This window comes from Paralichthys olivaceus, chromosome 4 (genome assembly GCF_024713975.1).
Source record: "Paralichthys olivaceus isolate ysfri-2021 chromosome 4, ASM2471397v2, whole genome shotgun sequence".
Classification (NCBI taxonomy): domain Eukaryota; kingdom Metazoa; phylum Chordata; class Actinopteri; order Pleuronectiformes; family Paralichthyidae; genus Paralichthys; species Paralichthys olivaceus.
The window spans coordinates 23,181,232-23,195,532 of record NC_091096.1 but is presented as its reverse complement, the minus strand read 5'-3'; the positions used below and the strand labels follow the sequence as shown (position 1 = coordinate 23,195,532).

Genomic DNA, 14,301 nt, shown 5'->3' with positions numbered 1-14,301 from the left:
TTGTCGTCATGAAAAGAGCAGAGGTATCCATTAGCAAAGTGTTTTGGACTGGCCTGTAGTTGTGGAACCAGTTGATGACAGTGTTGGTTTTGAGGTTGAGCTGGGCTGCCAGTATCTCGATGGTGTTCTGAGAGGGGTAGGGCTCCAGCAGGTAGGCCTTTCTCAGGGCTTCCTTCTCCTCAGCTCCCAGCACCACCCGGGGCTTCTTCACCTGGCTGTAGGGGCACAGGTCCAGCGAGACCAAGGCCGGACTCACACACTCAGAGCGAGTACTGGGTGAGTCGCTGTCTGAGCCGGTGCTCAGAAGCCCGTACCGCCTTTTCAGATAGGCTGGAGGGAAGACAGTGATTTCTGGCATAAAGGACAAAGCACCAAGAATTTCTCAAACCTGAACTGTAAGATATCATAATTGTGTCATTGTCATTAGTTTTGTTTATTATACACACCTTTCTTCTCCATCTTCTTCATGGCCCTCAGCTTGTCTACATTGTGAGGATCATTGAGCCACAGCTGCATGCGGACAAACGGCTCCCTGCCTTTCAGGCTGAGTTTGTGCCAAGGTTTGGGTCTGGAGAGCAGATCTGACACTGAGCCTTGCGTCAGACCCAGGATAGTTTCCCCGAAAAGACGCTGACCTGTGAGGAAAGAAAAATAAACAGTGAATGTAGGTCTTGTGATTCCATTCATAAAGGTGCCTCAGCTTATTCCGCAGTGTAAACTCACACACACCTAGGTTGTTGTCTGTTAGAACCTCCTTGACCTTCTTTGTGATGGCATAGGTGTCCAGCTCGGAAGACATGGCCACCAGCTCCTGGATGCCCAGTGGGTTTGAGGGCTGATGCAAGGCCATGAGGCTGGGGGTAGATTTCCCTCCCTCTGGATGGGGGGGCAGCGCGAGCCCTAAGCCCTCAGGCTGCTGGTTCTCTTTGCTGCTCTCCAGGGAAAGGCTGACAGGCTCCACTAGGGGACTTGGGTGGCTCTCCGCTGGGCTGGGGGGCGGGGAGGGTGAGGACTGTGCCGTAACTGGGCTTTTATCTGGGTAAGAAACATCACAAAAAAATCCACAACCCCTACTGCTTAGATACAGTCATTGCAGTATATTCAACAACTGGAACAATTTCCTTTTTCTATTTTTAAGTTTGATATCTCTTGATATATCTGATGTGGGATTCTTGCAAGTTGGTTCCTGGAGAGATGAGTGTATATGTTACAAACTGCAGCCTTACCCTGAGCGTGGCCTTGGTTTGGGGGCTGGTTGAGGCTCTGGCCTAGCTGGTCCAGCAACCACAGCTGCATGCGGATGAAGGGCTCCCTGCCTTTTTGAGTCAGCTTGCTCCATGGTTTGGGCCGAGACAGCATGTCGCTCACGCTGCCCTGAGAGAGCCCCAATACCTGTGGTATACAACCACAGGTTAACAGTTATTATACTTTGATACATAATAAACATATAGATGACATGTTGTTGATTGATTCTCTGATTTATTTTCCTTAAAGAAGAACATTTATTTACTTTTAGTTTATGGCTCCATTGATACACTTTCAGATAACAACCACTAGAGGGAAGCAATACACCAAATATATATATGGGAAGTTGTCGAACGCAGCATCTAAGTTAAACTGGAGGAGGAAAAAATAAATAAATCCACAGATCATTTTCAGCTGCCACATTCTGTATTGATGATTGATTCTGATATTATTTACTGAAAAGATATGTGAGGTCATCCATCAACAAGGGACACATTTTCTATTCTTTTCATTTTTGAACAAGACAGTTGAATACCTAAAATCAACCTTACCATCACAATCAGGTTTACAAAACCACCAAACAACAGCGGGAGATATCTACATGGAGAGCACTGTGCTAAAACCTGTTGTCACCCTCTGTCCAAGTTGGCAGGGACAACTCATCCAAGAAGTTGTTAAAGATTACAACACATCCAAAGAGTTGCAGACCTCTCAGCTGATGACTCACCACAATATGAATGTGCAGGATGCGGGAAAAAAGGCTTTTCAAGAATAGCTGCTCATTCGTATTCACAGAAAAACACCCGGAAGTTTGAGAATAATGTTCTGTTTAAAGCAAATACAATATTGGGGTCTAAAAGCATTTTCTATAGGGCTGGGATACTTGTGTAGATCTGTACCTGAATAAACTGTGATGTGATCATCATACCAACAGTTCAACAGTCTTTGGTCATAGGGATTTATTATACAACTAATAATAGGAAACATGACCTCTGCTTTGTGACAAACAATTCTAAAAGAGATGGATCCAGTCATTTTCCCATGAGACGTGTTCTGCTACAAGACAATGATCCAAACCACAAAAGAAAGATTTAAAATGCATTGAACTCAACAGAGTTGCAGCAGCAGGACTGAGGCAGCTTGTGCCTGAAAACCTACAAATGTATCTTTCAATAATAAGAAACATAAAATTATTTTACAGTGATGTGACAATTATTATCAATTATTATCAAATTATAAGAAGCTCTGGGCTGCTGTTATTAGGTTCAGAAGAGCCAATACATTTTTCATATAGAGGATTACAGTGTTTGTTGACTTTATTTATTGATATAAATCTGTAAATCTGCAAAAAATCTTACTTAGATTACCTTAGTATAGTATTTCATGTTGTCTGAAGATCTGAAACCACATATAGGATAATGCTTGAAAAAGAAGATGGAAAATGCTTTGCATCTGTGGCTTCTCTTTGAGAAGAGAACTGAATTGTATATTCAAACACCCATGAAAAAGTATCCATATTCAGTTTATTCCTAACTGCATATCACAATTATTAACATAAAGTGCATCAGTGTCCTCTTCACTCTTATTTCTCACTGTAAGGAAATACTGCAAGATTTAATATGACGGAGCGACATCTGACCTTTTCACCAAAGATCCTCTGACAGATGCCGTTCTTCGCCAGCTTCTCCTTCACCTGCCTAGTCAGCTCAATGGTGTCCACCTCTCGATACATGTACATCTCATACTGCTCTGGAGTCAGCGGCGGCACGGTCGGCTTGAGGGCTCGGGGGATGTATGCTGGGTAGTAGGATAGGCGCCCAGGGCCAGGTCCTGGGGACTCGCCGCTCACTGATGTGTCCGACTCCACCTTAACCTCCACCGGCCGACTGAGCCCCAGGTCGTCCTCAGCAGCAGAGGCCTCCTCGCTGTTGGGGAGACACTCGCCGTTCTCCAGACGTGGCCACGGCCGAGGCAACGCAGAGGGCCCAGAGGAGGAGGAAGACAAGGAAGGAGAGACAGAATTGAAGGGCCGAGAGCTACCTCCTCCGACTAGCCCCATCGGCCCCCGCTCTTGTGACCAGTGCTGATCGAAGTAGGTGCCTACTTCACCGATCTCTGACTTGACTTTGCGGATGATGTTCTGGACGAAGGCGGCGGGGGAGAGCACACTGAGAGGGGTCTGCGGGCTGCTGATGGGGTTAGCCATGCACACGGTTACACAGCCCCCTTCCTCCTGTTTGATGGAGATGGGTAACGGCAGGCCCCTGGAGCGCTCTGGGGGCCCTAGACGTTCCACCTGTGCTCCTGAACTGGCAGTCGAGGCCCTCCCACAGGCCTCCATCTCCATCAGCACATGCTGCTGGGCCTCCATCTCCCTCCTGGCCTGTTCTAAGATGCTCTTTATGGTTTCATCAGAGCCGCTGCCAGCTCCATTACTGCTTCTGCCTGATGAGCTGTTCAGAGATGACTTGCCATCACCTGAACAAGAGAGAGCCACATGTTGACACTGATGCACACTAAAATATCTTTCCACTTTATATGCATTATAAAGTGAGTAGAGTAATAGATCAAATGTTTAAATAAAATAGTCAACATCACTCTCAATTTAAAAAAAAGAAATCAATCAATATGGCTTTAAGCTTTGACTTATGACTTGCAGCTCCATCCTCACCTCCCCTCTGGGACTGGATCTCCTTCTTGGCCTGCTCCAGGATATTCCTAATGGCGTCGTCTGACCCAGTTTCAGGAGTTCGGATGCGCGGAGTGATGCTCCCTGCCACAGAGGGTAACAGAAAGAGATAGAGATAGAGCGAGAGGAGAGAGGAGGGGGGTGAGTGGGATGGTTGATCAGAGAGCAGTTCCAAGGCTTTGCTTTTGACTGGTAGATCAATGGCTGCCTTTGAGCGCGTGCTGTCTGAGGTTGCAGTATACGGGAAGCTCAACTTTCAAAAGCTGTGAATCTAGGGAGAAAACAAAGTTTAAAAGTAACATGGCAGAGGAAGCTGCGAAGAAGTCAAGGATGAGGTCCAAGTAGATTAGAAGGTTTAAACGTACACAGGTCCAAGAGCATCTTCAAAAGACCTTTTTTAGAACAACCTAGTTCCTTTTTCAGTAGCTTGGGCAAATACATTGACACCCGATTAACCAGGTTATCTAAACCTTTATTTGACAAACACAAGGGTGAGGGATCTATTATAGTATTTTAATATTTTTGTTTTTCGATGACTATTGGCTTATGACTAATTAATTAATACTTAAATGTATTAATTCATGTTTAACAAAGAGTACATTTCCTAAAACAGTGGGGAATTCATACTGCAACAAAATAAATTTTGAATTAACGATTCAGAGAATAGTTTTTATGTTGATAACAAAAAAGAAAAACAACAAAACTGTGGCCTCACACTATGACAAGTAATCAAAACCATTATACATTATGGAGGTCTGCTTATAGATACATTAAAGGGAAAGCTAAATTAATGATATAAAGGGAAAGTGATACACTCACTGTCATGCTTATTACACCAAGAAATATATAATCACTTTTGATCCATGAAATGCAATGTTTAAATATTTTCTCAGTTTTCGCAGAAAAATCTATGTTTTTATCTAATGGATCTCTGTGATGATTCGAGCCAGTTCTCTGCTATCTGTGGTTCAGACTGTATTAATTGAGTGATAGATCAGGCTTTGACCACAAAGGCTGTTAAGCTCATTGGTTGGTTTTGATCTTTTCATGAAAATATTAAACATCGCCAGCCTTATTCTTTAACTGTCATTGGAGATGAATGCAGTGGATCAATATGGATGAGGTTTCAGACAGTTAATTCACACCCACTATCAATTCCAAGCCAGAGGATTAGAAAATATGGTGAGGAAGGTGACTTGTTTAAAATCTGAGTAACTTTCATATCTCATGCTACTTCTCTTATTGGTATTTTGCTGTAAAGCTGTGGATAAGTGTTGCAAGTGGCCATAACTACAGAAACACATTCCTAGTTAGTTCCCTCATAATCTCTATAAACAGATTGTGAATGTGAATATGCCGCAGCGAGCGAGGGACAACATTTAGGATGGAAGCCCTATGGTTACTCTTTTTAGTTTGGCCAATCACGGCCAAGGGGCTAGGCTTTGGTTGGTTTGTGTGGTGAGCCAAAGAGGCCACAATGCATTGGCGTATGTGTTTCATTTGTGTTTTGTGTAGAGAAACCGACTCATGTGATAAAAAAAAACTAAATTTTCACAATACGCCCCCCCCGTCACTGTGATCTCCACTCACCTCTCTGTCGGACCTGGATGGTCCTAAGTGCCAGGATGTTCTGTTCATCAGAGAGGAACTGCTTCATCTTAATGAAAGGTTCTTTGCCTTTCACAGTTAGCTTCCTCCAGGGTTTGGGTCTTGCGAGGATCTCACTGACCGAGCCCTGGGAGAGGCCCAGCACATAGTGGCCAAAAACACGCTGGCCAATGTTATGCTTGAGCAGCTGCTCCTTCACCTGGAAGGCAATCTCTGCCGTGTCCAGTTGGTCCTCATCTCCCGCCGTCGAGCTGCCGCTTTCTGAATGGTCGCTGGGCAGGCCGGCGTCAACACTACCTGCCGCTGCAGACCCTTGAGACGCTGACATGAGGGCGACTTTTGCTGCATAGAGGGCCGTGGGAAAAGCCATGAGGCCCTCCTTTTTAAAATGTGGGGAAAGGAGCTGCTTGTGGAGGATGTGGTCTCCTGACTGTCTGTCCCCGGAGCATGGTGACACAGAGAAGGGACGGGGGAGATCGTGGCTGGAGGAGGAGCCGTCCAGGGTGGGGGGGCCGGGGCTAGGGGAGCCACGGCCGTCCACCTGAGAGGAGGACGAGTGGGAGCCAGGCGGTCTACCCGTCTCCCTTCCTGCATCGTCGGACTGGTCATCATCTGGTGACAGAAAGCACGTTGTCATTGTCTAGCCTGCTCAGTTCATGTGAGGAAGTTTAAGTCTGAAAAACATTCACTCAAGAAATCAACTGAGCCAGCGTCAAGCACTCAGTGAACTATTGGGAGTTTGTCAAAACTCTTTTCCTCTTGAAACCCCAAGAGGGATACAGTACTTAAACTAGTAGTTATAGAAAAGAATATTAAACACGAGCGACATTCATTTTACCATTGCTGTGCAGAATTCGAGCCTTCTCCACCAGATACTTGTGAGATGGAAGAAAGGCCTCTTTATCCAGCAGAAGAGCCTCTGCAGCCTTGGCGGACTCCTATACACACAAACAAATTAACAAACACACAAACAAAAGATGTTAATTTTTAATGAATGTATTACAGAAGCTTTAGAGATCCAGATATTCTGTTGTCTGTTTAAAACTGCTGGGTGCAGGAGGATGTGTACCTGAGATGAGCCGCCGTTTGCTGAAGCCAGCTTCATTACCTTAAGGATACTATGGACAGACACAACATGCAGAGTTCAGGTTTTTTAAATTTAAATTTACATTATTACGAATACGTTCTGTCTACACCAAATGATCACCTGAGTTCAGTTTTAATCTCTTCATAGTCCAGCTGGGATTGCAGTTTAGCTTCTAATCTCTGAAAAGGAAAAAAGAAGAAATTCTTCATTCATTTATATTAATACAATTTATCAGAACCACTGAAGACTGAGGGAGCATCCGTCATGTTCTGCTGCTTCTCATGTGTCGGAGCCGCTCACCTCAATAGCTTCTGTCTTATAGGCCAGCTGGCGTTCCAGCTCCAGGATCTGATTGGCTGATGTCTCCTGAACTTCCTGCAGCGTGAACTGCAGCCGCTGAATGTTTTCAAGGAGACAGAGGATTTCGCGGTCTTTAGCCAGCAGGGTGGCCTCCAGCTGCGAGGGCAATACTTCGCCCTTCTCATTCTTCTCCTGACAGGGCGAGAGAGGAGATGTGATGGGAGGTGTGAGGGGGAGAAGAAAGAAATATGATGAAGGGAGTGAGGAGGAGAGAAAATGAGGACAGGCAGTGAATCACAACCTCTGCAGTGCTCATGTTATACAGACAGGTGGAAAGTGGGATGATTCAACTTTAGCAGAGATGATGATGAAGTAACAATTAACACTAGATTTTTCATGTGATTGATTGTGATAATGAGGTATCAGACAATATTTCGAAACCAATTTAAAACCATTTGACAGCTCTAAGCACAGGTTTGTGCAGAAAAATTGTCTGTCTGTCCTAATTTAGATGTGCTAGTCACAGTGTGAAAATGCCATGAAAATATTTTAAGGCCTTGTGTGATTAAGCTTGTTTTTGCTTTGATGAAAACAGAAACACAAAGACTGGATAAGTCCAAGTCCTGTCAAAATGGAAAATAGAACATCATAGAATTGATCTTATTATGTTTAATTCTAAGTTTCGAAGAAACATCACAGTGTCAGCAAACACAGTGTTGACTTAGCATGCTAGAAGTTGCCAAAAACACATCTTAAAATAATAATAACTTTAATTATATAGCACTTATCTAAACAAGGTTACAAAGTGCTTCACAAAACATGGCAAACAATAATAATTATAATGATAAAGAAAAATAAAATAAATGAAAACATTAAAACAATTAGGGGATCCTTTACTTAAATGAAGGTAGGATTGTGTTAAAAATAATAATAATTACAATTAATTATGTTTGTTGTTTGTCTGTTTTTCAGCAGGAATAATCAAAAACTACTGAACTGATTTCCATTACATTTTGTGGAGATATTGGTGCATGGCTCAAAGAGAACCCATTACATTCTGGAGCAGATCCAAGATATATTTTCTTTATTTAACATGGCGAGATAGTGCATTAGACTTTGAGGAAGTATGCACTGTCCGAGCCCTGTTCTAGTTTTATATAAACATTATAATATGATGCAAAAAGTAAGCAGAATGTTTATGTTGGACCTGGGAACTATTTCACTGTGTTATATTGTGACATTGATGTATGTGTAAAGTATAGTAAAATGTATAGTATTCGCCTCAAGTACAAAGTAGTAATAATGGAAGAGTGGAAGGTAACTTTATATGAAAAAAAAAAACTTTATTATCACACTTGCTTAAAAGTAAATGTTTCCCACATTGTGTCACATTATCCTTACCCTGCTAGTGCCCTCTGCTGGATGGCAGTTCCCTTTAGTGGCACTGGCTAACTGCTCCTTTAGCCTCTCCACTTCCCTCTGAGCCATTTCTGCTCTCTGTGCACAGACATAGAATCACAGTGTTACAGTTCTCATACAGCAGCCACATCAATTGGCTAATGAGATGATCAAGGTGAGAGCATATCCTGTACATAAATCAAAGTGGGCGCCCTTGCTCTGAGATTTTTAGAGCTGAGCAAAAACAGAGCAGGGGCCAGAGCAGACAAGTGCAGCCACTGGTTTATTTTGCTGAGGGTGCTGCTTAGTCGGCCCACTTTATTCCCCAAACTGTTTACCTGCTCTGTCACACCCAGTCTGCTAATTAATGATTCGTTTTGAGAACATTTATCTAGGAGCTGCTGGCAGAGAGCAGCAGAGTGAGAAAGAGACTGCGTGTGTGAGAGAGAGAGAAGCAGACGGGGAAGAAAGGAGCAGAAGAGAAGAGGTATCACCAGGATAGGAAGCAATCAAGGCAATGAGATAACTAAGAACCCTGGCGTTCAGCGCTCCGGCATCAATCGCGCACGGTAGTCTCCTGTTCTCTGCTGAGTGGAGCCGTGCTGCCATAGCGTGCCCACCGACGGGGGATCAAGTTTATACTCGCTAATCACACACACTCAGGGGAGGGGAGGTGTAAGGGGGAGGAAAGAGGGGGGTACAGGAAGGAGGGGGGGGCAGGACGGAGAGTGTCTAATTAAAGCCAGGGCTTGATTACAGGAGTGATTACCTCAACGAAGGAGCATCTCAATCAGAGAGGAGCAGAAGATGACGGTACTCACCTGGTTTGCTTTCTCAAGATTCGCCACGATGGCATCAACCTCCCCTGCCCTGGAACACAGACATCAAGACAGAGAGACAGGATTACTGAGGAGATATTCTCACTCTCCAATGAGAAGCAAACACACCTGGAAAAAAACACAAGCCCAATTATTACTAAACATCTTGTTAATTATACAAAAATAAGTTCTTAAATAAATAAATAAATAATTATAATTAATAACAAAATAAGTATAATTATAATTTAGTATTTGAACCAAACTAGCAGCAGTGAGAGTAAACACCTATGACGACAGATTTAAGGAAAAAGCAAATATGTCACAATTAATGTGATAACAATAATGCCTGTGTTGTACATAGATCAGTGATAGATAACACAACTCTGATTGTAGCTCTACAGCAGCCACCAAAACATGCAAGAACACTGACATAGCCACCTGTGATCTGTGCACACACAATAACATACATTTATAAATTGCTAAAAAAAAGATTTGCTGTGCAGAGTGTTTATCATTATCATTAGCACGTTATTTTCAAAAAGAAACACGTGTTATGTTACATTAGTAAAGTAATGACAGCTCAACAGCCTGCACCTGCAGCAGGGGTTGAGGTATCGCTGTATGGAGAGATTGTGGAGGTTTGAATCAGGGTTTGGGTCTTGAATTCAGAATTGTTCCAGCCTTATGTGTCAGACATGTCCTTGTAGACTGCTCTCAGCCAGACAATCCATAATCTCACACATACACATCACACTGTGAGCTTTTTATACCACATTTATATCAGATATGGGAGGATGACTATTATAAAAAATCTCTCAGTGTAACACATAAAAAACTAACACCACTAACACACCTCTCTAGGTCTGAACAAAAACTGAAAATTAACACAGAATTAGAGGAAAGAAAAGAAGAGGTCGAGAGTCAACATTCCTGCAGTGTAAGCAAAATTGCAATATTTCCAAAATTATTATTTTTTTTAAATATTTTGTATTATTTTACACATAAAAAATTGTAATTGTATAATTAGTTTTATTCCCCAATTGAGATATGAGAAAGATTCTAGTACGTAACAAATATGGAAATCAGGCTTTAACACGCTCAACATGTGACGTGTGTGTAAAGGTGCATGGAAGCTCCCCGGGTCATTATCCCAGATTCCTGAACCAATAACATGATCTCTTCATCTTTACTTGCAGCTACACACCTGCTCAAACAGCCGTCCACTCATTGGTCGAGAGACTGATTTGTCTCCTCAGAACTCTTCGCAGGTTGAACTCCAACTTGCCTCCATACATTCCACAATCAGACTAATTTAAACAGGAACTCAGCGGGATTATTCATGAGGTTTGTTTGAAGTTCAACAGTTTCATTTTGCACACATGGGACCTGATTTTCAAAAGGTAGATAAGGTTGAATTAACGAGGATGTTGTGATTGATTTAAATATGCACATGGGGTTTTTTTCAAGTTTCAGGACACAGTAGTCCTTTTCACCAAAAGAAAAAAAATGTTCAAAGAATGGATTACCCTTTTTTTTTCCCCCATTCACATTAAATTGGCGACATTCATCCAAACATTCGAGCTCTTTCATGTTTACATCTAACCGCTCCCACTGTCTCACATCCGACTCAAAACACTAGTGAAACTCAGCCCTCCAATACATCTACAGTGAAACATGGAATCAGTGAGACTCATCTCATCAGTGTTGTGTGGCGCGGCCCTGGTTTCAGAGGGTCTTGCTCGTGCCCCGGTCCTATCAATAAGGCCAGGATATATGGCGCCCCGCTGACAGCAAACGCTAACAGGTGTCAGCTCCACGTTTAATGAACTTGTGCAGTACGGAAAATGTTTTGTATTGATTACCTGCTCAGCTGCTCAAGCCGAAGCAGACAAATAGTCTTTCTTATCAACACCGAGGAAACAGTCAGTGAGAGTAATAGAGGCGAGCCCAGTGTTCAGAGGCTCAGGGTCGGGGACAGCTGGAGCTCTGGGGTCAGAGGTGCTACTGTCAGTCCAGAAGAATGTGATCAGCATGGCACACACACAAAGCGGGGATGGTCTTTTCAAAGCTGCTGCCGCACGCAAGAGGTGGGACCGAACTAAAAATGTGTCCAACCCAACAAAATGGATGGCAGTGGGTCTAGAAACATCAGTTCAATTGTGCCATGGATTAAGCCTGGGAGGAAAATCCATTAGCGGCGGCTGACTGTGCTCTGGAGCACAACCCAAACAAAGGAGTGTTTGCTTTGAATGTCTATCGACATCCTTCATACAAGCTCAGATTCATTTCAGGCGTGCGGTGGATACATTGCGCTCAAAGACCAGGACAAGGTAGAGTGTTTTCTGAAGCAATCTTTAAATGGAGCAATTCTTCTTGAGGGCTGTCAAGGCCTAGCTGCCGGTGAAGGCAAACACAGACCTCTCTCATCGACCTGCATTAGTGGCTGAGTCACTCTCACTCGCTGCCTTTACAATGGCATTCCTCAGCTCTACACTGGACATGAGTTTATGTGGGAAAAATAAAGCGGCTTCAGCACCTGAAGAGCTAAGATGTGCATTTCAAGTGCTTAACAACACGAAACGAGGGCATTTACAAGTTTGAAAATATAGAAGGGGTATACACAAGTACTTTAAAAGAGGTATAATAAAAGCAGTGGTTACATTTACTTCTTTACTGATAGTAAATGTTTCATATATCATATATACAATGTCACATGTACTTAAGTAGATTTATTTTTAGGTACTTTTCACTTTTACTCCACTACACATCCGTACTATCTACTCCACAATGCATTGTGTTTCATGTTCACGTTGTTTTTTATATATTTAAAAGTGAGTAAGTCAGAGTGAAGAGGGAACAAAGCACACCTGCAGCAGCAGACACATCACCGTGGAGCCTCAGACAAATTGATGTGGTAGACTGTTGCATTAGGGAATAAGGCTACAATCGGCAAGTACATTTAGTAAGTATATTTAAAAGCAAGTACTACCTTACATTTACTCAAGTAGAAAAGTTAATCCGGTACTTAAATATTTGGTATAATGTGGTACATATTTATTTGTACTTTTACTTTAGTAAAATGTTTGGGTAGTTGCACCACCACGGAATATGCAGTACTCTGAAAGGGGTATAAAAATATAGAAGTTTAACAGGAATGTGTGGTAAAATAAATGCAAAATTAAAAAATCTCAAATAGTGCCTTACTTCTTTGTCATCTCCTCATTGTATTTACACCGCAGGTCCAGCAGCTCTGTCTGTGCAGTGTTCAAAGCTGCTGAGACACAAACATGGGGAATATTAACTTTAAAAATAACACACGCACGAACTCTGACCTTTAAGATACATTACTGATTCAACCAATTAGTGTTGTCTCTTATATTTATGTAAACAAAGCAGCAGTGTTTCAGCAGGGGGCACCAGACTGCAATTATACACATGCTGGCTCTTTAATAGGTTGATATTAAACAGTGACGGTATGTGCCAGTGTTTAAACCACTCACATGAATGCAGAACCTTGATCTTCTCATCGGCCTCTGACAGTCTGTCAGCTGAACGAACGTCAGCGCTCTCCCCCTCCCTGTGAAAGAAACTCAGTCAGTTCCCTGCACTACATCATGGCCACACATTTAATACTACAATATGACTTCATGTCTTATAACAGATATTAAAACATCCATCAATCCAAACATCCTCCCACCTAGAAATAACAAGTGTGGCAAAGTTTACACAATAAAATAAGAAAAATGTGTATTATGTGTTGGGGCCTTAAATCAAAATCAAATTTTATTTGTATGGACCATATTCATGAACCACAATTTGTCTCATAGGGCTTAACAAGGTGTGACATCCTCTGTTCTTAACCCTCAACAAGAGTGAGGAAAACGATCAAAAAACCCTTTTAACAACAGGAAAAACGTAGAAACCTCAGAGAGAGCTACATGTGAGGGATCCCTCTCCCAGGACAGACAGAAGAGAGATGCTATGTGTAACTGAGATCAGTTTTATAATAATGTGAAAAAATGTCAATATTGTCGCTTAAATTAGCATAAGTATAACAACAACTATGTATTGGAAAATGATTTAAGATATTTAGGTTGGATCCTTGATAATCTTGCATGTCTAATAGAAATAAGAAACTGTGTAGCACAGGTGTTTAAGGAGGATTATCTCTTTAAAGAATATATAAACCTAAATTTCACTAGTTCTCACCCTCGGTCCTCAGCTTGGTCCTGGTAGTTCGGCTGTGGGGATCCTGGGGCCCCGGGAACTGGTGTACTGTTGGGGGTCATCAGGGAGGCTGGAGAGCTGGATTCTGGGGCCTCTCCTGCCACTGCTGCCCCTGACACTACAGGATCATCCTCTGTGTGTTCTGCGTGGCAGGAAGGGGCTTGTGTGAGTTTAACAACTAGAGCAGAGCTGTTCAATTAAAGTTCAGAGGCGGAGAAAGTTCCTCCAGCAAAGGTCTGGAATATCATAAGGTCTCAATAGCGTTATGATTCAGTGCAATGTATATTGAAAATGTCGATGTATCATCTGTGTGTCATCAACAACTGACTGTCAAGTCAAAGAAAGATAATAGAGATAGAGAGATAATATTTTAACAATGTTTATTGTCATTCTTCACATTGAGCTGGAGGGAAAAATAAATGTGCATAACAGGAAGCTTTTTTGAATTTGTGCATCTTAAAATGAAGTGCTTCAGTTTAGAAAAATAAATAAATACAAATTTGAAAACTTTTTTTTTTTTTTTTTCTCTGACTCACTTGTCGTCATCTATTCTTCCTTCCCTAGATCAGTCTGTCAGATCTGTCCACCAGCTGTGTCCACAATGTTTATCAAAATGTGCAGATTTGGATTAGGTGTGTGCATCACGTGAGATGATTTATAAGAGATGCAATTGGCCTGTGGTTTCCTGGGCCCTTAAACCAGTGCCATAAAGGATGGAAATGCTGCAGCAGTTAAAACAGAAATTAATTAATCAATGATTTATCAGTTATGGGTACGGGTCTGGATAGCTATTAATGACCTCTGCACTAGGGTGTTCAGATGATAACCAGGAAATAATCAATTTATTTCAAATAGTCATTATAAGGTGACTTTGTTTTCCACACAGGTATTCATATTAACTAAGCACTGCCAGACATATAGTAGTCGCA

General features: G+C 42.3%; 1 protein-coding gene across 6 annotated transcripts in view; it reads right to left on the bottom strand.

Annotated features, from left to right (window-relative positions):
* cux2b (cut-like homeobox 2b) overlaps positions 1-14,301 on the bottom strand; it is an 84,422-nt gene that overhangs the window by 3,978 nt on the left and 66,143 nt on the right. For 2 of the 6 annotated variants that reach the window (XM_020094061.2, XM_020094064.2), the window contains exons 6-21: positions 13,355-13,514; positions 12,646-12,722; positions 12,350-12,419; positions 9,149-9,197; positions 8,331-8,426; positions 6,930-7,121; positions 6,750-6,808; positions 6,612-6,660; positions 6,381-6,480; positions 5,525-6,154; positions 3,917-4,018; positions 2,885-3,723; positions 1,227-1,392; positions 730-1,035; positions 447-635; positions 54-351 (exon numbers count right to left, since the gene is read on the bottom strand). In XM_020094061.2, the coding sequence (XP_019949620.2) occupies positions 54-351; positions 447-635; positions 730-1,035; positions 1,227-1,392; positions 2,885-3,723; positions 3,917-4,018; positions 5,525-6,154; positions 6,381-6,480; positions 6,612-6,660; positions 6,750-6,808; positions 6,930-7,121; positions 8,331-8,426; positions 9,149-9,197; positions 12,350-12,419; positions 12,646-12,722; positions 13,355-13,514 (3,382 nt within the window). Of the gene's footprint in view, positions 1-53; positions 352-446; positions 636-729; positions 1,036-1,226; positions 1,393-2,884; positions 3,724-3,916; positions 4,019-5,524; positions 6,155-6,380; positions 6,481-6,611; positions 6,661-6,749; positions 6,809-6,929; positions 7,122-8,330; positions 8,427-9,148; positions 9,198-12,349; positions 12,420-12,645; positions 12,723-13,354; positions 13,515-13,908; positions 14,066-14,301 lie in introns of those variants that run through there. The other 4 variants (XM_069524295.1, XM_020094063.2, XM_020094062.2 and 1 more) reach the window with 4 other exon arrangements.